Source organism: Chrysoperla carnea, chromosome 2 (assembly GCF_905475395.1).
Source record: "Chrysoperla carnea chromosome 2, inChrCarn1.1, whole genome shotgun sequence".
NCBI lineage: Eukaryota > Metazoa > Arthropoda > Insecta > Neuroptera > Chrysopidae > Chrysoperla > Chrysoperla carnea.
Genome location: NC_058338.1, coordinates 41,108,432 through 41,134,261, shown reverse-complemented (window position 1 = coordinate 41,134,261; position 25,830 = coordinate 41,108,432). Strand labels below are relative to the sequence as shown.

The 25,830-nt window shown below is 29.0% G+C and overlaps 1 protein-coding gene across 1 annotated transcript in view; it reads right to left on the bottom strand.

Moving 5' to 3' along the window:
- Nucleotides 1–3,311: 3,311 nt before the first annotated feature.
- LOC123292253 (protein O-mannosyl-transferase Tmtc3) overlaps nucleotides 3,312–25,830 on the bottom strand; it is a 72,456-nt gene continuing 49,937 nt past the window's right edge. The window contains exons 5-9 of the mRNA XM_044872830.1: nucleotides 20,389–20,504; nucleotides 11,596–12,027; nucleotides 6,977–7,729; nucleotides 5,191–5,658; nucleotides 3,312–4,276 (exon numbers count right to left, since the gene is read on the bottom strand). Of these exons, the coding sequence (XP_044728765.1) occupies nucleotides 3,719–4,276; nucleotides 5,191–5,658; nucleotides 6,977–7,729; nucleotides 11,596–12,027; nucleotides 20,389–20,504 (2,327 nt within the window). The 3' untranslated portion in view covers nucleotides 3,312–3,718. The remainder of the gene's footprint in view (nucleotides 4,277–5,190; nucleotides 5,659–6,976; nucleotides 7,730–11,595; nucleotides 12,028–20,388; nucleotides 20,505–25,830) is intronic.

Genomic DNA, 25,830 nt, shown 5'->3' with positions numbered 1-25,830 from the left:
TAAAGATTTTATTAAAACACCTATGAGTTAAAATATTAGTTTATTTATTATTTTTTGTCTATTTACAATTGTTTTTATTATTATTTATTAAGTATTTTGTATAAACATTATTCAAAAATAATCTAACAAGCCAATTTTATCCATAAAAAATACAATTGCCCGATTTAAACTAAAATGATTTAAAAAAACTTATACATTTAGAATAGATAGAAATATTAAAAAATGCAAAATCAATTATTCCGTTTTGGAATTAATAAGAAATCAAAATTATTTTTTTCCGCTTCATTCCGAGTCATTTCAACTCAAAATTTTGTATAAAATTAAAATGGCAATTTTTTTTCTGATTCATTCGGATTGTTTTAAGATTCTTTTTATTAGAAAATCTATTAGAGTCTTGATGATGACGAAGGAAAAGGTTATTTGTATGTAAAATAAATCACAAGAATATTTATTTCACTTGTTTATCAGTCGAATAAGTTCTAAGATTGAATCGGTTAATCAGAACACAAATTTCTATTAAGATTGTTTCACAAACAGTAAAAATAAAATTTTAGTTTAAATCGACAATTTACATCGCAACCAAATTCGTAATAAAATCTGTGTTAATAAAAGTAAATATTTACTAAAGGTAAAAAACAAAACTCAAAGCGAAAAGCTTTTATCACAAATGAGGAGGCAAAATAAAAATTACTTTTTTTTTTTACAAAAATAGGAAAATAATTTTGAGTTATATTAAAAATATATTAAGTAATTCAAATATCACAATAAAATTATAAAATAAATTTCTCGTAAATCAGAATTAAGTATGACACGAAATCGTAAATTAAAAAAATTTAAATTAGCTATAATTGGCAAGATTTTGTATATTGAATAAAAATTGTTTGATTCAACCTCTTCACACACGAAGTTACTAGATATTGGCGGCTTAAAAAAATAAAAAAAAAGCCTCTGCGTTGTTATACAGAAATTCGTACACCGTGGTAGGATGCATCATTTTCCAGTGCATTTTCGAAAATCGAAGAGGCGTGACTCAAAAGTTTGTGACACTAGATTTTTTATTCATTCATTCAATAGGGGGTTGTTTGAAGCCTTAATCTGATTTTGAGTATTCGCGAAATTAACCCTATAACCGCTATTTTGGCAAATTCCTTTGTTTTTGCGTTTAAGTCCATATCTTGCATTCTATTCATTAAAATATAATGCTTTTGGTGTCGTTGAACTTTTCTGCGTTTTATCTTCAAACAGATTTATATCAAAATACACGCCACGATTGATCGAAAAAAGTTATTCGTTTCAAAAGTCAAAAAAATGTTTCATGAGTTTGTTTTAGTAACGGTTCTTTCAAATAGTTTTTTAATATTGCACCGCAGTTCTATAAAGATGTCAAGCTTTTATAGCATACTAAGGACGTAAAAAGTGAGGTCCGTGAGACCTAGTTTTTAAACCTCTAGAGGTAGAACAATAGTTTAAATGTTAAAAATGTTCCTTATAAAAAAATAAACAATTTTTGTTTGAAACATTTTTTCGAAAACACCATTGCTTATCCGTGGAAATAGAAGGCAAGATATGGGCCAAAACACACAAAAAATATTATTCCAAGATGGCGGGCAAGGGGTTATTTTCGAGAATATGCAAAATCAGATCTAATGTCTCCAAACAACCCCTTATCGAATGAATGAATAAAAAAATCCAAATATCCGTTTTTTTTCTGCTACATGATAGCTGAGTGAGCACTAATAGATCTTTTTATTTCACTTACAATTAATTTTTGTTTCGGGCATTCAGCAGTGTGAGTGTGACTTGGATGTAAAAGATTTGTTATTCATTTTAAGTATAACATACTTTTAACTTTTATTCGGTAAATATACCAGTTAAACAAAATTGTTTATAGAGAATGAGATGGGGTTATAAACACCTTCTTTTCTGTAATTAATTTGCTTTTAAATTATTTCTGGTATTTGTTATTTTAAATAATTGCATATGAAAACGTATTTACTACAAAATAATTACAGTAATCAATTTTACACACTAATTCCCATTGGATAATCAATTATACCGTTAAATTAAACAGAAATTTTTGTAAAGATACAAAATTAATGATTAAAGCAAAGGAAACTAATTCTATAATACTTGGAAATTAATCAAATATTTTTTGAATGCCATTTTACATGAGACAATTTGCTTCATTTATATAACATTTATGAAATTATCTGTAGTGGGTATGTTTACATAATCCAGAGTGTTCCATAATGGCTACATTATGTAAAAAATATAAATCAATTTTGCTAACAAAATACCTGGCATTGTTTTCAAAACATAGTCTTTAGACGATCAATATATGTATAAATATATACAGCTATCTCGGAATCGGCTCTAATAATAGGGAATATTCATGTATTTTTTTTAATATTTTTAATTCATTGTTTACACCGTTATAACAAAGTAAGTCTCTGTTGATGACGTATAAGTACGTGTTTTGTCAATTCAATGTCTAATTTACACTTTAAAAAATGAATTTACAACACAGAATTTACACTCGTTATTATTAAGTTTTTTAATAAAAAGCCGTAGAATAGTATAATTTAATGAAATACCATATAAAATTTTTAGTAATTAATATCATACAGTATGTCCACAAATTTGACAAGCCCGTACTTTGATGTCACGCCCGTATAAAAATTTGAATTTCCGTTTTAGAAATTTTTAAACGCCCTCACTGAATTTGTACTTGTATTAATTAATTTTAAGTAATTAAAAAGATATTAATTACTAAAACAATGGTTTAGTTGAAATGTCCAGTCATTAAAGTTACGCAAGAAAAATTTTTGAACCAAATTTAAATTTCATGAATATTCTCTATTGTGTGTTTTAATGTCTCCTGTGACTCCTAAAAGTTTGTCGGTATATTTTCTGAATATAAGAAGTAATAAAAAAATTTTTTTTTTTATTTCTTGAGTAAATAATACACTTTGAGATTAAATATTCAAACAATAATTATCCAATCATAATTTGCAAATATTATTAATTAAATTTTTAGGGCCTAATTTTTTAGTTGCGTACAAATAGAATAATTATAACATACCAATTATCACAGAGTTTCTAAATACGATTTTTTATTTATTTATATAAAAAGGATGCTGACACAAAATACACTAAGGAGATTCTTTATATATTTTTTTAAAAATTTATTATTTTGTTTTGTTTTTATTTTTTTTAAGTGGATTTGTATTTTCAAGATGGAGGAATTTATGAGTTCTGTATATAGTGTAATAAATAATATTGTTAAATATATTTTTATACATCGAGTGTAATATATTTTTTGGGGAAATTCTTGATTACGTGTTTTGTGATTATTAATAAGATTTTTGTTTCTCCAGTGTAAAATCTATTTACTTACTTAATTTTATTTAAACATTAATTTTTAATTTTCGGCATTTTTGTAATGTTAAAAATATTGATCAATTCTTTTCAGTCAATAGGTTTAGTAAAAGAAAAGGATTGTTCTTTGACCTTTGATCATATTAATGTTTCTGGTAAAAGTTGGAGGGATTTTGGTTTGTGTATTATAGGTACGGAAACTTTAAAATTACATATTGTTCTTGGATTGTTTAGTAGTAGAAATATTAATTATTTTTGATATCGAATTCATGCAAAATTTAATTATGACCATATTGACTGAAAATCATTGTAGCCGTTATTTTAATTAAGAAATTTATTGCTAAGACATACCAGATGACGGATCATCTAGATCTGATGCAACTAAACCTGATTGTTGAGTAATTTGATAATTATTTGACGTATAAAACGTTGCAGATGGATGATCTGTTTGATGGATACCACCCACTGCTGCTGAAGTTTTTTGGGAAAGTTCATCCATAAATATTGGTTCATCATAGAATGACTGTTCATCACTTTTCTCTGACATTTTCATTGGTCGATTTGGTGTTGTTAATTGTGGACTTGCACTTTGATTATGCGTAACGCGTGTTTTATCATCTTCATATTTTGTATTTCGCCTGCTACCACCAAATTCAGCAGGATCGAAATCTTGAAATGCTATTTGATACTGAATACTGTCGGTGTTTTTTAGTTTTGATATTCGATTTGTTACTATTTGTAAGTGTCGTAAAACGTAATCTTCACCAGGTGCTAATTGATGAGCATGTTTTAAACAAGCTTGTGCTTGCAATAGTTTGCCACGTTCCACGTACACTACGCACAAATTATGAAGTCCTTGAATGTTTACAGGATCCAGCTGCAATATTCGTTTGTAACACTGAAACATAAACAGTTGCTTTTTAATTCAAAGGCATTCATAAATAATTTAATGTTACTAGATCTTTTAAAATGGTTGAAGCATTCGTATCTCTCGTACTCACTTGACAATCAAACTTTTAACGAACTACATTTCTATGGAAGTGAATTTGATGATCAAATTAAAGTATAATAATTCAAGACTTTATTTATGTTTGTTTTAATCGAGAGCTCGAGGACTTGGATGGCAGTTCAAAAGAATGAACTTCTTTTTGGTCTTTGGAAAGAAAAATATCGCACAGCACATAGGGACGTGCACTCAGACAAGGCTAGAGGAGAACATTATTATTGTGAAATACATTTACAACGAGTCAAACGTAGTAAGAAAAAGACAAGACTTGAGTGAGTTGCGCACGTTATGCAACTCGACAAAGCTAATTCGAAACAGCAGCTCTCATCTGATAATTTTTGGGGTATTTTTTTTTTGTATAAAATTCGTTTCAAATTTTTTTATCATAGCGAAATCGATAGAAGAGTACTTTCAGAAATCGTTATCTATACTTCGCGGAGTAAAATCTTGGTTGCGTGCCACAATGGGGCAGGAAAGATCTGGAGCATCTGGATATCGATGACATTATCAACACTTTTCATACTCTGACTCGCATTTGGCCGATTGTGGGGTGGCTGTATCGTGCCCATCACCTTTTTTTGATAAATGGATCCGCGCTTGACTCGAAAAAGAAGTTAATGATAAATTTCGATTCACGGGGCTTATGTGTAAAAACTTGGCACAATTTATGAGAATTTGCAGATAATCCTATGTATTGCAGAATCACTAAGGGTTAATATCACTCACTCATTGTATTGATAGATTCAAGAGATTCAAATCATTTTGTAAACGTTCTTAATTGAAATTAACAAAATAAAAAAACTTACATTTTCGGCCGCATCTAAATCCTTAATATTATTAATGTAAATATCTCCTAGTAGAATTAATCCTTTCACATGATCTGGATGATATTTTACTAGCTGATTTAAAAATGGGGCAGCTTCTAATGGCCGCTGATCATCAGCCAATAACAATGCTAAATTAAATAATGCACTACGAAAATCTGGTTTTAAATGTACTGCACGCCGGAACCAATTTTCAGCATTTTCAATGTCTTTATCATCCATTGCCAACATGCCCAAATTAAAGTGTACTCTTTCATTCGTGCTGTCTTTAACAAGTAGTTTTAGCAGTCTTTCACGTGCTATTCGCCTTAATTCTGGCCTGCCTAACTCTTGCAGTAAAATTGCTGAATTCAGTAACGCTTGCTCATGTTCAGGGTCAAATTCTAAAGCTTTATCTAAATACGCAAGTGCTTGCGAAGCTTTTCCTTGTTCCAGAAATACAACACCAAGCTAAAACAAAAATGAAAAATAAATTAATATACTAAAAAATTGATATCCAAAACGAAAACACTCGAGGCGAGATACTAGCGAAAACGATATAACGTAGAAAAGAGTTCCTGGCTATAAAAGTTATTTTGATGGATGACCTTTGCGCTATCTCGTGTTTCATTTTTTGTAAACAGTGTTCGGCAGAACAAGTACGAGAGCTGGTAGACATTTTTGGGTATGAGTTTGAGGCATTCTGAAAATTAGTCAGATACCCCTACCATAATCGTAATACAAAATTACAGACCTGGCTGGAGGGTAGCGGTATCTTTGGAACCCCTATATTATCATATAAAATTATTCGTTGCCCAAAATATCTTTGAGGCAAATTGTATTTTTTAAAGTATTGAACTTAAATATTGAAAAATGAAATAAACAAGCCAGGCAATTAGCGAGGGATTTTAACCTTGCAAGATGCTTCCAAGATTACTTTGCAAATAAATACAAGAAATATGTTTGAGGCAAGTTGAAATTTTTATAGGGTATTACTTAGTATTAAAAATAAATATTCTAAAAAAGACCATTTAGGTGAGATTTTCTACCTGCCAGATGACCAAGAAAATAACAAGAAAAATAGTTTTGCAAGCATCTTGTAGGTTTAAAATCCCAAGCAAATGGCCTGGCTTGTTTATTTTCTTCATTTTTCAATATTTACTTTAAAAAAAATACAAGTTTCCTCAAAGTTTTTTTTTGTAAAAAAAATTTTTATATGTTTGATAATATAGGGGTTCTAAAGATACCGCTATCCTCCAGCCAGGCCCGCATTTTTGTATTACGATATTATAGTATCTGACGAATATTCAGAATGCCTCAAACACCTACCCAAAAATGTCTACCAGCTCTCGGGCTAAAACGTCATTGTCATAAGTTACAAGTGGAATTACATAATGATTTAATATTCAATAAAATATGTAAAAAACGATCTAATCGAAATGTGCTGTGTTGTTAATTGTGAAAACTCCTGGATATTCTTATAAATTGGAGAGAAAAAAGTGGGTTATAGCAGTACGTAAGGGTAAGTAAAGTTAATTTTTACGTTGTTATGTATAAATAACTATTATTACAACAATAATTAATAATTAATAATAATAACCACTGGTTACAAAATAGACTCGAGATGGCGTTGCACTTTACTAGCGTATTGAAAATTGAAGAATCTGTGAGGACTCGATAAGACAAGCGCTAAGGTAATCATTATCTCAGCACAGATCCAATAGGGTCGCACTGATAGTTCATTTTTATCTTCTTTTATTATTTTAAAAATTGAAAAATTTCAACTTACATTATAGTAAATATCTGGATTATTACTGTCGTACAATAGCGCTCGCTCATATACTTCTTGCGCTTCTTTTGTGCGATTTAATTTAATTAAAATATCTCCACGATTAATGTATGCTTGCGTATAATCCGCTCTCATACTAATTGCTTGTCTATATAACAAATCAGCTTCTTCTAATCGGGTAACATTTCTGGATATTAAATTCGCTAAATTTAAGAATACATTTAAATGATTTGGTGCAATTCTAGCTTGATATGATTCACCCGGTTTCGCTTTTGGTAGTAATGATTTCGCTCTCAAATAAGCATCTTCTGCTTCTTTAAACATTTTGAGGTGATTATATGTTCTGCCAACATTAATATGGGCGCCAACATCATCTTCTTGAACGCTAACAGCGGTGTGAAAATAGGCCAATGCTTCATGATATTTTCCTTGACTTTCTAAAGCATGTCCCACATTGTTGAATAATTTTGCATTGCGTTGATTTACTTTTAAGCCAGACATGAATATTGAGTATTCCGATTCCCAATCCCAATTTCGCAAATAAGTTTTAATTCCATGAGATAATAGTAAAAGTGAAAATGCAATATATGTTAATTTTTTATGTCGTTTTTCGGCTAGTAAATAAAAACCATATCCAACTAACATACAAAAACCCATTGACGGCATGTAAAGTACACGTTCAGCAATTACAAATCCCACAGGAAAGAATAAATTTGAGGCTGGCAAAAATGGTAGAATTAGAAAAGCCAAACTCTGAAAAAAAAATTTAGTTAGTTATCATAATTTAAAGATTAAGCAATATTTTTATCAGAATAGTTAATTTCGAAGAATTTTATAAGATTAATTTTTGTTCCAACCACGGTTCCAACTGTCAGTTTCTACGTTTCTTATTGTATGCATACGATAGATACAATGTAATAATTTAAGAAAATTGATGGGTAATATCGAATGTACGCAATATTGAGATAATCAAAGAACCATTTTTTTTATGTTATCGTGTTGACAGACAACCAGAAATGGTCTAATTAGGTGATTCTATGAACAACTACACCAAAATTTTTTTCGTAGCATCAATATTTTTAAGCGTTACAAACTTGGGACTAAACTTAATATACATGTATATTTCATATATACATGGTATAAAAATTTGGCGACATTTAATTTTACTAATAAACTAAACTAAAGGATTCATTTATTTATATCCAACAGCTACAGTGTTCTGGGAGAGATAATGCAGATTGCAGTAGGGACCTATATTCAACTAGAACACAAACAATTTGATATTGATTTTCTTGGCTGTAATATTCAGGTCAGTAGACCATATTTTTAAACTTCAACTATGGAGAAAGAAAGCATTTGAAAATAAATCATATATCTAAACTATCAGATAAAATAGAAAGAAAAATGTAAACCATTTGTTTTTTACTTTATTAAAATATAGGATGTCCTTAAAAGATAGGTATAAGGCCCTACCAGGTATAGTTCGTAATACGCCAAGATAACTTCATTATCACATTCAAAATTTGCTCCTTTTAAGCGTTAGATTTTACTAAAATATGGTGATACTGTTTTATTAGAAATTAAAAATCGTTATAAAAATTAGGGTAAATATTAATTATAACGTCAAGGTTTTTATAATTAAAAAAAATTTTTACGCCAATCGATAAAGATTTTGATTTAGCTGGAGATTAGACTAATTACTCCCATGTTTTAATCATTAGGAGAAATTTTAACCCAAAATTGAGCCATGAATGTTAATTAAGTTGATTCAAATATCATTTGGATATAAAATGTTCCTTAATAGGCTTCAATCCAGTTCCCTTGGTGTCTTGACAACTCGATAACAACCTAATTGAATTTCAGGATCACGAAGTAAGATATCTTGAAATGAGGTCTGGATGTGAATGTATAAAGTATGTTGTCTCAATAGAACATAATTTTGCATACTTCTATTTTTATTAACCCCCAAACCAAAAAAGGGATGTTATAAGTTTGACCGCTGTGTGTGTGTGTGTGTGTGTGTGTGTGTGTGTGTGTGTGTGTGTGTGTGTGTGTGTGTGTGTGTGTGTGTGTGTGTGTGTGTGTGTCTGTGGTATCGTAGCGTCGTAACGGATGAACCGATTTAAAATTTTTTTTTTTCGTTTGAAAGGTAATTTAATTGAGAGCTTTTTAGCTTAGTTATTCAAGTGAGAGTTTAGGGTTCCGTATCCAGAATAACTAAAAATTGGGCAATGATATTCAAAATCAGTTCAGTTGTGAGTGTTCTTCGATATGTTTCCAGAAACAGCTTAGGGTTCCGTATCCGAAAATTTGTCGCGGTTTTTTTTAATTTTGAAAATTACGCTTAACCATGAGAGAAATCGAATCTCTTCATCAGCATCTTTTTGGTATAATAATTTAATTTAAATCTTAATTCTGCTCAAAATTCTTCACTACTCTTCAGAATTTATTTTGATTATAATTTTTACATGAATTTTTTCTTACAAAACAGTGCCACCTAACTTAACATCAGCAAAATCTTGAACTTGCATTTGCAATTATTTAAAGAAAATGGTTTTAGAATTTATTTTTTACCTGATAGAGCATTATAAAAACCGTTTAGGGGCACTCTATAATAAATATCCATATTCAAAGACTAGGTAATATGAACTTTTGAACAAATAGATAGATGATATGAATGAATGTAGGTACGTAACGAGATTCTAATAGATTGTAACATTTAATATATTGTTTAGAAAACAATTATTAGTTTCCGTCCGTTTGACATTATAAAATTAAAAATACAATTGTTTTATTCAAACAATACGATGATAGCTCTTGACATTTTCATGGCATTTATAAAACAAATATTTTCATATTTAAATATTTTATTTGACATTTTATTTCATCTTTTGTTTCGAATATAAAGGTGAGTTTTAAATTAATACTCATATGTAAAATTTTATAGTTATCCATTTGTATAATCGTAAAAAGGATCGCCTGTTAGTACGTACAGAGTGAATCGGTTTGATCTTTAATGAAAAATATTTTGAAGACTAATAATAATAATAAGTTTTACAAGATGATTTTTTTTAAAGTTTCTACCCTTATACTTCGAAAGCAAAATAAAAAATCTAACAAGTATATTTTTAGGGGAAAGAAAATACAGTATTCAGTTTTTCTATACGGGGAATTCTTCGTGGTCAAGTTGGGGTCAACAACGTAGTTTTAAGTTTTTTTTGTACTTGTTATTTTTTAATTGTTATAACCAAGACGAAATTTGTTGAAAATATATTTGTGATAATTTTTTAATGATTTGTTCATTTTTTAATAAAAAAATACTTAAAGAAAACTTTTCATAATTAAAGAGAATCAATATTTAGTTTACGCTGTATGTATCATATTAAAAACATCAATTATAATCGAAGAGACCATGATGTAAATGAATATCGTATGCATGATTAAAAATAAACAAAAACAAAAAGTAATAAATCTTTTCATGTTTGTATTTCACCTTTGGGACCTTTCCAACTTACATTATCTTATAATATGTATTTCTAATTGAAAAAAATCATTAAAAAACAAATAAAGTAAGAGATATATAAAAAAATGAAATTAAGTAATTAAATTAAGAGAAATATTAAAAACAAAATAGAGGTGGTGGATTGGAGATGATATTCAAGTCTATGGGATGCTAGCATATTCCTTATATGTCTGTGAAATACATGAAACATACTATCTGTACATAATAAATATTCCTTATGCCGGTTTTCCACTAAACCGACAAACAAAACCAAAACTCAAACTACAACAAAAACAAAAATAAAACTGAAACTGTAATAGCCATTGGCTAATATATTGCCACTCCCTAAAAAGTTTGTAAAAAGTTGTAGTTTTGTTTTTTTCGACTCGAGTTTAATTTTCGTTTTTTTGTCCGTTTAGTGGAAATCCGACGTTATATTTATATGGTAAATGCACGTTCAAGACAAGGAGACAAGGACAGAGTTTTTAGCTTTGAAAACTTCAGCTACACAATTTGTATGTGGCAATGTTATTTTTCTCGACAAACAAGGGTTGTTGGGTAGGTAAATTTTTTTGATCATTTTTGTTGTTTGTTAATTACTACCGTGAAGCCTGACATAAGATTGGCGAATGGAAAATTTACAATTTCAAAATAATTGACTTTTATCTTTTTGTTCACTCTGTCGGTGTAGTAATTATGCCCACCGATTTAATTACCCGGAGAAAAAAAGAAAATTTTTTAAAATTTGACTTCATAAATCTTCATTAAATTTCTGCTCGAGAAAATTACTTTATTTATTATTTTACAGAAAATTTTTCAGGTTAAAACTTATAATAAACGTTGTAGTTTGATTAACGATTTGTACATGGTAATGTTATTTTTTCAATAAATTGATATTTTAGAATTTGTAATATTTTGATGACTTTCTCTTTATTAATTACTGCAAACTCTGTAGTCTGATCGGAGTTTAAAATACCGGTTTCTCACAACAAGTAGCAATTTTAAACAAACTTTGTGTTTTGTTCTCTTGGTAACTCGATCGGTGGACATACTGTATATTTCGAGTCTTTATGCAGGGTATAAATAATGAAATTAGTTTACTACAAAACTTACTTACCATTAAAATGACTGTTGCTTGCTGTCGATTATCTGTACTTAATGCCGTAAATACCAATAATGCAACACCAGCATATGATACAATTGTTGCTAGATTTCTGTAATCCGTTAACGTTTCAATCAATGGCACGGTGCCCATTGTCCAATCACAACATAAATCACATGGGAATAACAACAACCATACATTTACACTTATTAAATAATGATAACTTAATTGTCGTGTGGGCGTTGGTGCAACAGAAGCTGGATTATCAAAACGTGTGAATACGGGTAACTGGGATCCCATTATTTGTAAGCGACCTAACAATAATAAGATTGTAGTACCCGCTAATACCACTAAACGTTTTGTTGCTTCCATTGGCCATGTGGGATGCAAACAACTTTTCCCACTTAAGATTGATTTGATTATATATTGTAAATCGTGTAGACGTAACTGAAACAAAAAAAAAAATACATTAAAATTTGTTGTACGGCGAACAGTAAATAAATTAAGAGGGCAACGCACATTATATCCCATCGGTTAATTTGCGGGAACTCAGAAATTATGCCATCGTGTGCATTGTGCTGATATTGAAATATTTATAAAAATGGATAAGCATGAATGATTATTTTGAGGAAATGGTATACTTGCATTTGTGAATAAGCTTATCAAGACGAACGAAAAAGCTCTTTGACAAATTTCGATTTGAGGCCTAATTTTCGAGGTATTGTTATTAGAAAAATTAAAAAATTAATCCAAGTACGAGTACTGAAAGTCAGTAGACTTGTTAGGCCTGCATTTGTTTATTTGAAGGAAACTACCAAACAACTGTAAAATAATTTAATTGAACAGAGAAATGAAATGAAATTCAAAACTTAAATATCAACAGTTTGCTGTCTTTATCGTCGCATTTTATTATCAAATTATCTCACTTTCTTCGATTGTTAATGCTGCGATTATTTCATAAAAATCTCTACTGAAAATAAGCCAACCTACTCTAATAGAGCAGGAGATAAAGATATTTGAGTTTGCAAAATGTGTGGATCATCGTTAATCTTATTGATACAACTTTTGCATGTTCTAATGCTCTGTGGCTATCTACAATCGCAAAAGAGAGGACTCATACGCGATAAAAACAGACAACCTGTGGATGTCATTTACTTGGGCAAGTATGTACAAATGTGAAGTAATGAAAATGATCAGATCAAATATGCAAGTTAATTGAGATGTCAATGAGGTGCTATTGCAGGATTCGAAAGCTATATTCCAGTCACACAAATATGATGAGAAACCTGGACAGTTATTTTTCAACATCAATTTTTAATGAAACATGTTTCATTCTCTGTTTATATCTAGTTATTCTAGTTAATCACTTTGATATTATCTGAACGACTTTTCATCGATCAATCAAATTGCCTTATATCTTTAGTTAGAATTTCATCGAAAGATACATTCAAACATTATTATTTTAAATAAATGCCGTTGAAATATAAGCGGGGAGCCCGTGACAGTAAAACTGCACTAACATGAATTTCGGATATGAATCAATGCTATGTAACGATAGGTACAATATGGACTAGGTTAGGTACAATATGGACTAGGTGTGCCAGAGTTTATCCTGGTAGAACATTTTTTTATATTTTTAATAATTACAAGTATTTTGCACTTTCATGGAAATTAGTTTGTAAGCGACCATTTTATTTCAAATTTTATGTATTTTCAGGAAAAATTGGTGTGACAGCTCTTATCGTGGCAAAAAGGACACCAATTTTTAACATATAAAGCCAATAAAATTTTACCCTTATCGCGGAATTACTTTTTTTTTAATTTGTTCGTTTTGAGTTCTACTTTCGAAATATCTCGGTATGACTGCTCAAAACTTGACCAAAATATCTGCCACATCAGTTAAATATAAAAAAATTCTGTCAAAAAATACTTCTGCCAGGATAAACCCAGGCACACCTAGTTCATATCGTTCCTAACGTTTAATAGTATTGATTCATATGCGAAATTTCGAAATCCGTGTAAGTGCAGTTTTACTGTCACGGGCTCTAGGGCTAATAATATATTGCTGAACTATTATTTGCTATGAAACAATAAATTTAGTTGTCGAAAAGAAGGATTAATAATAATGGAACTTTTTTTTCGTATTATACCATAGTATAATGTATGTGTCTACTAACTAAAAAAAGCACATTCGTAGACACAATGCAATAGCATACATTGTAGGTAATACTTATAGAAAGTGAATCCTTTGCCGGCGCCACCAATAAATATTTTTATAAAATTTCTCCACGCATCATACGAAATAAACATTAAAAATGGTGGCGAGTGACACCAGTTAATTAATCAACTGCCATTTAATACGCCCATGGTTGACGGATCAAATCCTAACAGTTTGTCTTTTTGTATACTTAGTCATATTTTCTTCGAATATATTGACTTAAGCACTATATCGAAGATCAGCGGGAAGGGGAGAGTGTGTGCAATAGATCCGTTTCATATACCCTAGAACATAATTAAGTTAGTTTTGAAGATATCTGATATGTAAACAAATATAAAGGGAGATTTAAAAAAAAGTTTTCACTCTTATATTTCGGAAGCGGTTAGAAACTCATTTGAGCTCAATTTTAGGGGAATGAAATTACATAATTTGGTTTTTTTATACAGAGCTTTTCATAGTACGGTAATATCTGAATAGGAAATATCTAGATTTGAAAGGACTATAATTCTCTTTTTTAAAGGACTATAATTCCGAAAGGAACGGTTTTAAAGAGTTCCTTTCATTTGATGAGTTTCGAGAAATTATAATCAAAAGCCAAATGCTATTTTAAATGTGCGGGGTCTTTTTAGCGAAGAAAATACTGATTGTCGGTGCCGGCAGTGGAGGATATTTCACTAGTCATATGTGGACGGAGTGAACCTAACTACTTGTTACTTTTGTTTGAAAATACTATTAAATCCTATTAAAACAACAATAGTAACAATAGACTATATGGATTTGAAACGTTATTTCAAACATTTCAATATAGATATTTTCTATATATATATATATATTATTAAACTACTGTCAAAAGCGATGACTGGCAGTATTGTATATATATATATATATATATATATATATATATATTACTCTACATTCTATAAAAGCAGCTTTTTCGTTTGTCGACACATTATGTTGACAACACAAGAATAACTAACTCACTGGATACGATATGTTCTTTTTTCATTTGGATATAAGGGATTTGTCTAAATCGAATTTTATAGTAATAATAGGAAAATGAAGCGAAAGACCTTAAGCCAAGATAGTGATAAGAATTTTAGTAAGAATTTCATATCAGTAGGATGTGAGTAAAATTGAGCTCTTATACGCCTATAACATTCCGAAAAAATAAAAGTGTGAATCCTTAGTCATAATTCAATTCTAATTATGTTTTGATATGTTATTGAGAATATTGCAATTCTTACGAATACGTTGATTTGTGCCGAAAAATAGAATCTCATGATCGCCTTGCTATATTCGATTCGATACTGATAGTCAGAAAGTTGTGGCCTGGCCACAAAGGATCATACACATCAGGGTTTGTTTGTTTTTCAAATATATTGCTTTCCTTCAAATACAGCTTTCCCTCGTTGTAAGTTTATTTAACAATTAGCTATTTTTTTACGTGGGGCATATTGTTGGTGTTATAAAAAAGAAAAGAAAATCAACTTTGAACTCAAAGATTTTAGAGATTTGCTGAAAAATTAATTATATCTAGTTGAAAGGTTATAGATCGTATTCAATAGCATTTCTTATCTAATTTCGATGTAAGACAGTTGTATAAAAAATAAAAATATGCAGAATTAGCTACAACTTTTACATATTCAGTTAATATTTATTTCGAAATTATAAAGTTTCGAAATTGTTAGAGGAGAACTATTGTTAAAATTTTCCAATTTTTCTTTATCATGTTATTTTGCAACCTTGTAACTATCTATAACCGGAATTTCAGCAAGCCCCTATAATCTTTGGGCTCAGAAATTCTGTGTAATGATTTAAATTTATATTAAGGTATTATATGTAGGTATATCCAAACGCCAATGAATGTATGGGGTATCTCGATAATCCTAATTTGAATTCACAATATTTGGAACTTCTTTTCTTCTTAGAGTTAGTAGAATAAGTAATAGTACTGAATTTTGAGAACTCAGTACTATTACGAACGATTTATAATCGTTCAATAACTTTTTTCTTAAATTTAATATTTACGTACAATATTCTAAATCCCATAGCAAGAATATATATGAGCATTTGGACGTTTATTTCTTGCAAATAATTCTGAAGTTAAGTCCATTTTCTTGAATCACCCTGTATATAAATGATTTGCTTGCAATATTTGATTTGTTCGATATTTGATTTACAGTTCTAGGTATTCTTAATAATATAAATAATCCAATAAACGTTAAGTTCATTGTGTGATAATTCGTAGAAAAACCATCCACTATGTGCCCGGAAAATCAGTTACAATTTAAATAAATTAGTTTTATTAATTTCTAATTAAATTTTCACTCATAATTTTGATGTATGTTAATTTGATGTAAATCTTTCCTTTTACGTGTTTCTCCAATTATGACTGTCTAAATCTGTAAAAATATTCGTCTGATAGTTGTTTAAAAGAAGGTTATTTAAAGAATCTCCTTCAAAAAACAGATAAACAGTATCATATATGATTAATATTGCTGTAAAAGTTATGATAAATTGAGTATCCGTTACTCAGTATTCGGTTAATACGGTTTGTAACAACGGCCCCCGTAACAACCCTAATGATTAAGAGAAAAAGCGATATTATATAACATCTCAATGTGTAACAGAGTAAGACCTCAAAGAGAATATTTCCGCTTAATGATTCCTATCATTCTTGGAACAAGTTGCCAAAACAAGATTAGTTAAATGCACATAAATCGAAAGCAATTCGTCTCAGCTCATCGTTATCTTTCATTGGACAAAAAATATTAAGAACATAGTTTATCATTGCAAGTTGAAAATTATTTACAATATGTTCAGTCATAAAAAGAATATAGCGGTGCTTGCTTTAAACCGTTAAATTGGAAAACTACCTAGAGTGCATCCATCCAGAGTATAGTAAAAATGCATACAGAGCATGAGACATTGGTTGTCCATGGTGTTGGTGGTTTAGTTTAGAAAAATTTATAATTCTTTGTCAAGATAAAAAGAAAATATTTCTCTCAGATTTGTTGTTATAGACATTACTTATTCTCTTTGTTTGTGTGAATAATGAATGAAGTACAAAAAACTTAAATTATACATAAAATAAAAGCAAAGATCATGTAAAAAAAAATTGTGTCAAAAAAGGTAGTTGACGAAATAAGTAAATATGTTTGGTTCAAGAGTGTGTTTTTCGGGAGATAAAAGAATGATTAATTTTTTGAGTTTCATATCACAATTTATTTATTTAGCTCAAGAAAATAATTTTCTAGGATTGAAAAGACAAAATGATTTAAAACAAAAAAGTATTTTGAAGGCAAACATTTTTTTGGGGTGTAGTAGATAAACGAGCTAACCCTAGTGGCTCAGTTGCTTTATATTTGTTACGTGTCCAATAATGTATGAGATATGCTTAGAAAAGTGGGCATATTCGATTCCCAACTTCACAGCAATTAATTTAATAAATAATAGGGAATATTCATGTATTTTTTTATATTTTTAATTCATTGTTTACACCGTTATAGTAAAAAATAGAAATACTGTTTAAAAATGCTGTATTTAAGTGTAAAAAAATATTTAAAATAGAGAATAATTTTGAGATGTTTAAACGCAGTCCATTTGGCACTCTCTGTTGACGTATTAATATGTGATCTATCAGTTGGTGACATTTCAATGTACTGTTTACTACAGGTGAACTACCCACTTATGTAGTAATTATAGTACATATATGTGGTAATACCAAACAAAATATAAGTAATTAATATCATACAGTATGGCAACAAGTCTGACGAGCTACATACAAGGACGTCACGTCCGTTTTAAAATTTGAATTTCCGTTTTAGAAATTTGAATTTCTCTCAATCTCTCTCTCTCAAAAAGATATTAATTACTAAAATAATGGTTTAGTTCTCAAATGTCCAGCCAATAATTACAGAAAAAAAATATTAGAACCAAATTTAAATTTCATGAATATTTCCTCTTGTGGTGGATTGCTGCAATGCATGGTATAAACATATAATCAGCGAAAATGATGGTAAAACACACATAGGGCTACAGACTCTTCTGGCGTCCGAATTATTATCGGAACTGCCCTCCACTATATCACCTGACAGATGAACCAATAAATTATAGAGACTTACAGTTTACAATTTTGTAATAGAAGTACAGATAAACATGAATAAGAAGGTGAATACGAAATTTCAATTCGATCACCCTTATCATGAAATGTTTTTGAACCCACTCAACGGAAAATATTGATCCATGAATCGAACTTTTAAAACGAATGATGATAGCTTAAACGAAATTTGATATAAAGTTACCTAACTTGCCACTACTCATTAAATTAATTAATAAGTATTGTAAGTAAATTATATATCAATATAGGTAGTTACTATATATACACATATAGATAGATATGTTAGTCATTATTATGGTTGGTAATAAAATCAATAATCGGGTCAAATATTGTATAAATTTTAAAGTTATTAAAGGTATATATAACATAGAGGAAAGTTGTCTATATGAGCATTCTATCTAGGTCGACTCACTGCAATGTTTTAGTTTGTCGATTATGGATTTAGTTATACAGGGAATTCAAAAAGCCCTGTGGAACAGGTTTTATAAAAGATGAAGAAATACAGTCAAAATTCTCATAGGATACAATAGGATTCTGTCATATCTCATAGAATTTTATCAGATTCTTGACTGCATCGGTTCATAAAAAACGAAAAACAAGCGTCCAATATGTAAAAAAATTCTATCTAATGAAATGAAAATCAACACCTTCCTCCTCCTTAATTCACTGGATTGGGAAAAAGATCAATTTTAAAGTCTTAAATGGAAACTCAAACTTTTTAAAACAGATTTAGATTATCCACGTTAAAGAAAGTTAATTTTACTGATATATCTATGGAAATTTTTTTTCTTCGAATATCGGAAGGTAGTCGATTTTTATTTCGTTAGAAAGATTAAAAAAAAAATGGACATGAATTGTTTTTTCGTTTTTCCCATACTTTTTGAATGCCCTGTAAATTTTTCTCATTTAATGATCTTTCTGGGTGTCATTAAAATTTATAAAATCTTTAGGTAATAATTACGGAACAACCAAATGTAATGGATGAAGTCTGGTTCGCACAGGACGATGAATGATGTAAAATCTATCCAGAACTACATTGCGGTAATATTTTAAACACAAAGTTTTGTCAAAATATGAAGTCAACTGAATTTCAGCATAAGTAAAGCGTGTACTTATGTAGTTGTTAACTTTGTCAATCGTCACAATATTTGGTTTATTAGAAAGGTAATTCTAATTTTATTTGTATTTAATTATAATTTTGTGTTGTAGGACACCATTGTTGACACGAATGAAGTATAAAGTTTACATGATGTGAAAACGATTGATGGCTACACTGTTTCTAGTGGGAATCAATTTGACACCTAAAGATTACTATGTGCTTAATATGTTTTGTAATTTCACCGTAATCTTCGCTAGAATAATATTATTAAAAAAATATGAAAAATTGTACAACTTGTATGATTACACCACACCCATGATTTTATTTTTTAAATATTTACAATTTTTAAGGTCGATTCTTACTGGACTGCAGTTGATTTTTTTAACTGACTTCGAACAAAAAAGGAGGAGGTTATCAATTCGACTGCATTTTTTTTATGTGTGTTACCTCAGAACTTTCGACTGGGTGGACCGATTTTGATGATTCTTTATCTATTTGAAAGCTTGTGCTTCCCGTGTTGTCCCATTTATTTTGGCCCAGTTCTCTTCTGATAACCGCAACAAAAACAAAACCGACTTCAAAAGAAAAACTCTTTAAAAACAAATTAATATGTACTAAAAAGTAAAAAATAGTGATAATATAATGCAGTTAAAATTATTGTTATTTTTGGAGTCGGTGTCAGCCAAGCTAATGTACCAACGGTTCTGTCAGAGTTGTTTCCTTGGCTGACACCGACTCCAAAAATAACAATAATTTTAACTACACTATTATAATTGAGTTTTTTTTTTAATAATTGAATCGATTCTCGATAAGCCGATTCAAGATCGAGACACGAATCAATTCTTTAAAATGAATCAGTGATTCCTACATGCATTTCACAAATTTTGTCTGAAATGAATGTAATGATACATAAATGAACAACAGTATGGTCGACCTTGCCAGCCTTCTCATATATTACATATCTAATGGAATATAGTATAACATATAAATTATTAGTATTCATTCATCTGAAATTCTATTTATTTGTTTGGGGCTATTATGTAGTATATTTATTAAAAAAAGCCATGGCTACTGACTTCTATGCAATAAAATTAATTAAAAAAAAATGTTGGTTTAAGCGGTCCTAGAATAAAGACTAATGATCTTTTGAATTCGCATTCCCCTTAAGAACTAGGAGGATTATATAAGAGTTTTTTCAAAGATTTAGAATTAAAAAAAAAATACTCCTCTACTATATTCAGGCGCTTAAAGAAATGAAAATGAATGCTTAGTTTTAGCGAAAATACTGTGCTTATTATATTCATACTTAATACGAAAATTCAAATAAAATCTGTTATATTAAATAAAATCTAAGGAAAACCAAATATTTACCTTTTGTGCCACAAATATTTCGTACGTAGCACATATTCCAGTTATAGTAATTCCTTGTTCCTTGCATAACATTGCTGTTGCAACAAAAATCATCGATAAGATTAGTGATCGCCAACCTGAAAATAACAAAGATAAGAAGGTTATCGAATTTGAAAAAACTTACTATTGAAAAGAGTATAAGGATTTAAAAACAAATTTATAGAGTAATAAATCTAAATATTCTGCTTAATTTTTGAATGCACTTTTTTGATTTGGAAATTATGGAACTTCCAAATGAGTTAGAGAGCTAAAAATTGCAGGGCATGTGTCAGGCGAACGACAATACAATGAGTTGACTGAAAAAGAAAACTTTAAATAAAAAACATTTCGAATATAAAAAGCGTGAGCTGCTCTTCTTGCACGTGAAATTCAAAATATGTGGTACTCCTCCCCATTTTACCATTACATTTTACATTCCAATTATCGTAATTAAAATATTTTCTACTTTTTAGTTCATTTAAAAAAAGTGGAATATGAAAATTATTTTTTATTTAATTTTTTTAACATTATAATTAAAATATTTAAATAATATTTATTTATAATTTTGAACATTATTTCTAAACATGTCTCTAAAGTATTAACATTTGAATATTCGTGTTATAAAATAATAATTATTTGCTACCAGCATAATATATTGGACACGCAGTTATGCAGTCTTTAGCATATAAAATAAATATAATGAATATATCAAATTCGGGTTTTATGACATTTTATTTAAAAAATATGTGTATGAGATGTCTGTTAGTAACTTTGAACTTCTAGTTTTTCTTTTGAAGTCGGTTTTCTTTTTGTTAAAAGTTTTTTTTATTATTAATATAGATTTTTGAGCTAGTAAGTTATACTTTTTCAAAAGCATACTTCGTTTGTGTAAGCAGTTTAGTTATAATAATGACGATTTGCATTTAAATCAAGTCAAAACTAGGAAAATTTATTGAGTTTATATCTCGTTTCAGAATAAGGTATAAAATTTTTTGACCGCTTCCTATGTTATAATCAACAAATTGTCATTGGTTTTATCACATTATCTCATTTCCTTCATAATGGTACCAATTAGTCCTTAATTACGACTGACTAACAAATGCATTATGTGTAAGAATTAGGCATTCCATTAACAGATGTTTAGTAAATATTTTGTACAGGGTCCCAGAAACATTTGGATTTATATATAAATCTATATATATCATATAGTATACAGTATAAGGATATGTTTACGTATACATTAGCATATCGGGTAAAAATTCAAGAATTTTTGGAATTTACGAATTTTTTGTTGGAATTTTTCTTTATTATTTTGCAAAAATGCCGCAAAATTTCGTTGAAATTACCCTCAGGATTCAATAAATTCCATAAAATGGATCTTTTCACAATTGATGATCCTTAAACTATCATGCTGTCTTTGTTTTCCCAGTATAAACATTGCTTAAAAATGGCTTGCAATTCAAATTTTGCGTTACTTTTGCAACACCTTTTACTATACTTTATATTACACTTTGTATACATGAAATATTGAATTCCTTTTTAAAATTCATAAAATATTCAGTTTATTTAATGAACACTATATTTTATATAAAATACACGGCAAAGTTATTATTAGAACAGTATACTTCGTAATATATTCTTCTAATAGGTGTTTTCATTGGAAAAACTACTAGAAAACCTTTGTAAACTATATATATGTGTATAAACCTACTTAAACAGCATTATATTTTAATAATATTGTTTTTGCTTAGAGGAAATATATTTTAAATGAAATAATTATTGTTATAATAAATGAAATTAATTGAAAAAAATTTATTCTAGTTAAATAATATTTCAATAATTTTCAAATTTTAAAAACAACACATATTAGGAATTATATTTATTTGACCGTTTTTTAACGAAACAAAATTTTTATTAAAAAAATATTATTATTATATTAAAATTTTTTGTCTACCATTTGAAGGATTAGTAGAAATAAGTTTGGTTGGTAATACAGAAAAATGAAGTTTTAACCACGACTCGAGTTTGGAATTTCCAGTAGAAGATTTTTCGATTTTCGTATTTTAGTACAAGATCCGAATTAGGGTCGACCTTCACCCATCTGTTTACCGAATGAAAGTTATTTTTTATGAAATGTAAAATATTAACAAATATTCCTGTAACGGGTTGCCTTAAAAAATATGGTCCAGACCATTTTTAATATAAATATCAAAACTTGGAAAGCTTGTAAACATTATTTTTGACCAATATTTTGTGGCCAATCATATGCCACCGTAATTGTAACAAAATAATCTTTATTTAGATATGCGAGTCAATGAATTAACAGATGCACGTAATTACTATTTTCAACTTGTATAAATGCGATAATAGTGAACGAAAAAAGGCAGACAACATAGCTGCTACATATTCTTTATGGCTTTTACTTTCGAGTAGATCAAAATTCGTAAGATATGCAAGTCAGTGAAAAATTTCTAAAAATTTTACTCTTGATATTTTCACTAAAAGTAGTCTGGACCACATTTTTTTAGGCAACCCATTGCAGGGATATTTGTTAACATTTTATATTTCATAAAAAATAACTTTCATTCGGTAAACAGATGGGTGAAGGTCGATCCTAATTGGGATCTTAGACTATTTCGATTACGTTTTTCGCCTAAAGCTTATGTTAAAAGAAAGTTATTGGTGGCATGATATGTAAAAACAAAGGACAAGGTGTTTGTCGAAAGTTTTATAAAATTTTTCTACAAACAGTATAATTGCATTCCCAACCACTCCACCGGTAGCAAATATGCTGCATTTTTCCGTAAAGTAGCTGCCAAAAAAGCTGCACCTTCATACATTCCAAGCATCGGATATTTCAGCCGGAAAACCAGTGCTTCTCACTAGCTCTCTAACACCAATCCTGCGAGCAATGGAAACTTTCTATACGCGTGGCTTGAGGATATGGCATTAGAGTTGAGTATGCTACGCATATTTGGTAAATGATTTTTGTACCAATTTAAAATACTGACCGACAAAAAGCAAAACTACGACAATTTTCCCCGCAAAAAACGCGATCGTATAATGATGGGCATCTGGTACGCTATTACTAGAACTAAATGGTCTAAATAAAGCTGGTTTTGACACAATTTTAAACTATGTCAATAAATCCATAGTTAAAATGATTTCTTTTATCCCCTTTGTCACCACCATTTTATAGCCTTTTGTCAAATAATGTTTATATCATATACAAAAATTTCAAAGCAAAACAAATATATCATGTACAAAATTATACACATGTTATAAAATAAATCAATGAATTATTAATTCCTTTAATCTTTGATTTTATTAAATAATAAAAATTCAATACATAAATAATATTATAAAATATTTAAACTGTTGTAAAAGATGGAGAACAGAATTGAGCTTATATTCTACATACATTATTACAGGGTTGTACTATATTTTATACAAAATGTTGTTTATATATGTTGTTTACGGGCCTCTATGGACTTGAAGAGCCTGCCGTAAAATTTGTTACTAGTATAGCGGTCCATAGTGTGTCAAATTACTTGATAGATAAATGATGATCACAAAAGCTTGAGCGTAGTTGCAGGATGATTAATCAACTTTATCGGATACATTGCTTTTCAAACGATTGCTTACGCAAAAGTTCTGTTATTTATTTTAGTCAATTAAAAAAAAAAAAAAAAAACAGAGCAAGCGAAATGTCATAAATGCCGTTGGGGCTGAAAGTCTGAACACTATACTACTTGAAATATGTTTATTTTTACAAATTCACCCTACAATACTTTTTCAATGGTTAAAAATGGCCACAAAGACGCAAATTTTCTTAATTTTGTAGCTTTATCATCGACTTTTTATAGACATCAAAAACGATTAAGTAATAAATATAGTTCACAAAAGTTATATCATTGTATAATTATAATCATAAATTGATAATCACAACTTTAAACAAGAAAAAAAAGGCAATTCTCTTTGAACGGCACCTTCTTAGTTCTCTCCTCCGCCTTTCACATTTATTTACTCTAAGTGATACGCTTCCTCTATGTTTGTGTGACGAATTTTTAAAAAAATGATCTACTATCAATAGTTAATAAATTTGGTGGAAGCGCAAATAAATACATAGAACATAGCAACAATTTATATAATTTATAATTTCATTGCGTTTCCACCATTTACTTATTTACTATATCTTCCAAAAGTTTTTATTTCTTCGTTTTATAATTTAATATTTCATTTATTAATTTATATATTTATTTGATGTGAATCTTATAAAATAAAATATTTTTTTCTTTTTGACACTTGTTGAATGCAAATTTAAAACGAAAGATCAAATAAAATATACTTGAAGCTTGAAGATAAAATTCTAAAATTATAAAACAGCAATAATTATAAAACACAGATAACTGCATCAATTAACTGCACAAATTTGAAACATTAAGGTACGGATGTCAAGACTACAACACTACATTTTATACATGTTCGCTATCCCAATAATCTTAGTGACCTGTTGTTTAATATTGCTTGCAAAAAGCTATCCATTTTCACAACCATTTCCTAATCCCTAACATTTAAAATATTTTCCAAACTCGTTAGACCTTTTCTGCTAAGTTCGTGTCTCTTATTTTCATTTACTCCAGGGCAACCAAATATTAGGTGGTAACCAGATTCACCTCCGCCGCACAATAGACACATCCGTTGCGCGTTGATTATTTAATTTATTTTTATTTTCCCACACGTATCTTTTATAATAACAACCGAGAAATTTTATTTATTACAACTCATGATAAATATTTGAATTTCGTTATTAAACTGTTTAAGTCCAAATTTTCTGTTCAAGCATAAAATTGTGAGATAATCTTAAAAATATTTTTACAATTTAAGTGGCAGAAACATTAATCTGGATTAAAATGATTTTGTTTAAATAAAAACATGCGTTCAGTAGCTTTTTTGCAAATTTGAATGTAATGAGCTTAAATTGATCCTTATCTAATTAGCGGGATTTTTAATGAAAATTTAAAAAAAATTATTTTTTTATACATTTGGTGAGTAAAAGATTCGCGAATCCAAGAAAATACAGGTGGCACTTTAATGGCGGTTTAAGAGTGTATAAAAATTTATCTCCATGGTATAAACAAACAAAAACCATTGAAAATACCTATAATGTATTTTATATCAATCACAACTATAATTCGTAAGTCAATTTGGAAATTCCTTTTCTATATCATTTAATTATATGTTCTAAGATAAAGTATACACCCTCTTTTCCATTTCATATTTAAATCAGTAGAGGTCAGCTCAGTATTTTGGAGTTGCGAACAATTGACCTCATATCATATATTTTACCGCATTGAAGTTTCTCTTAATAAATTGTTCAACCCTGATTTTAACACCACCACATAATTTTCTCTCTGTTCTACA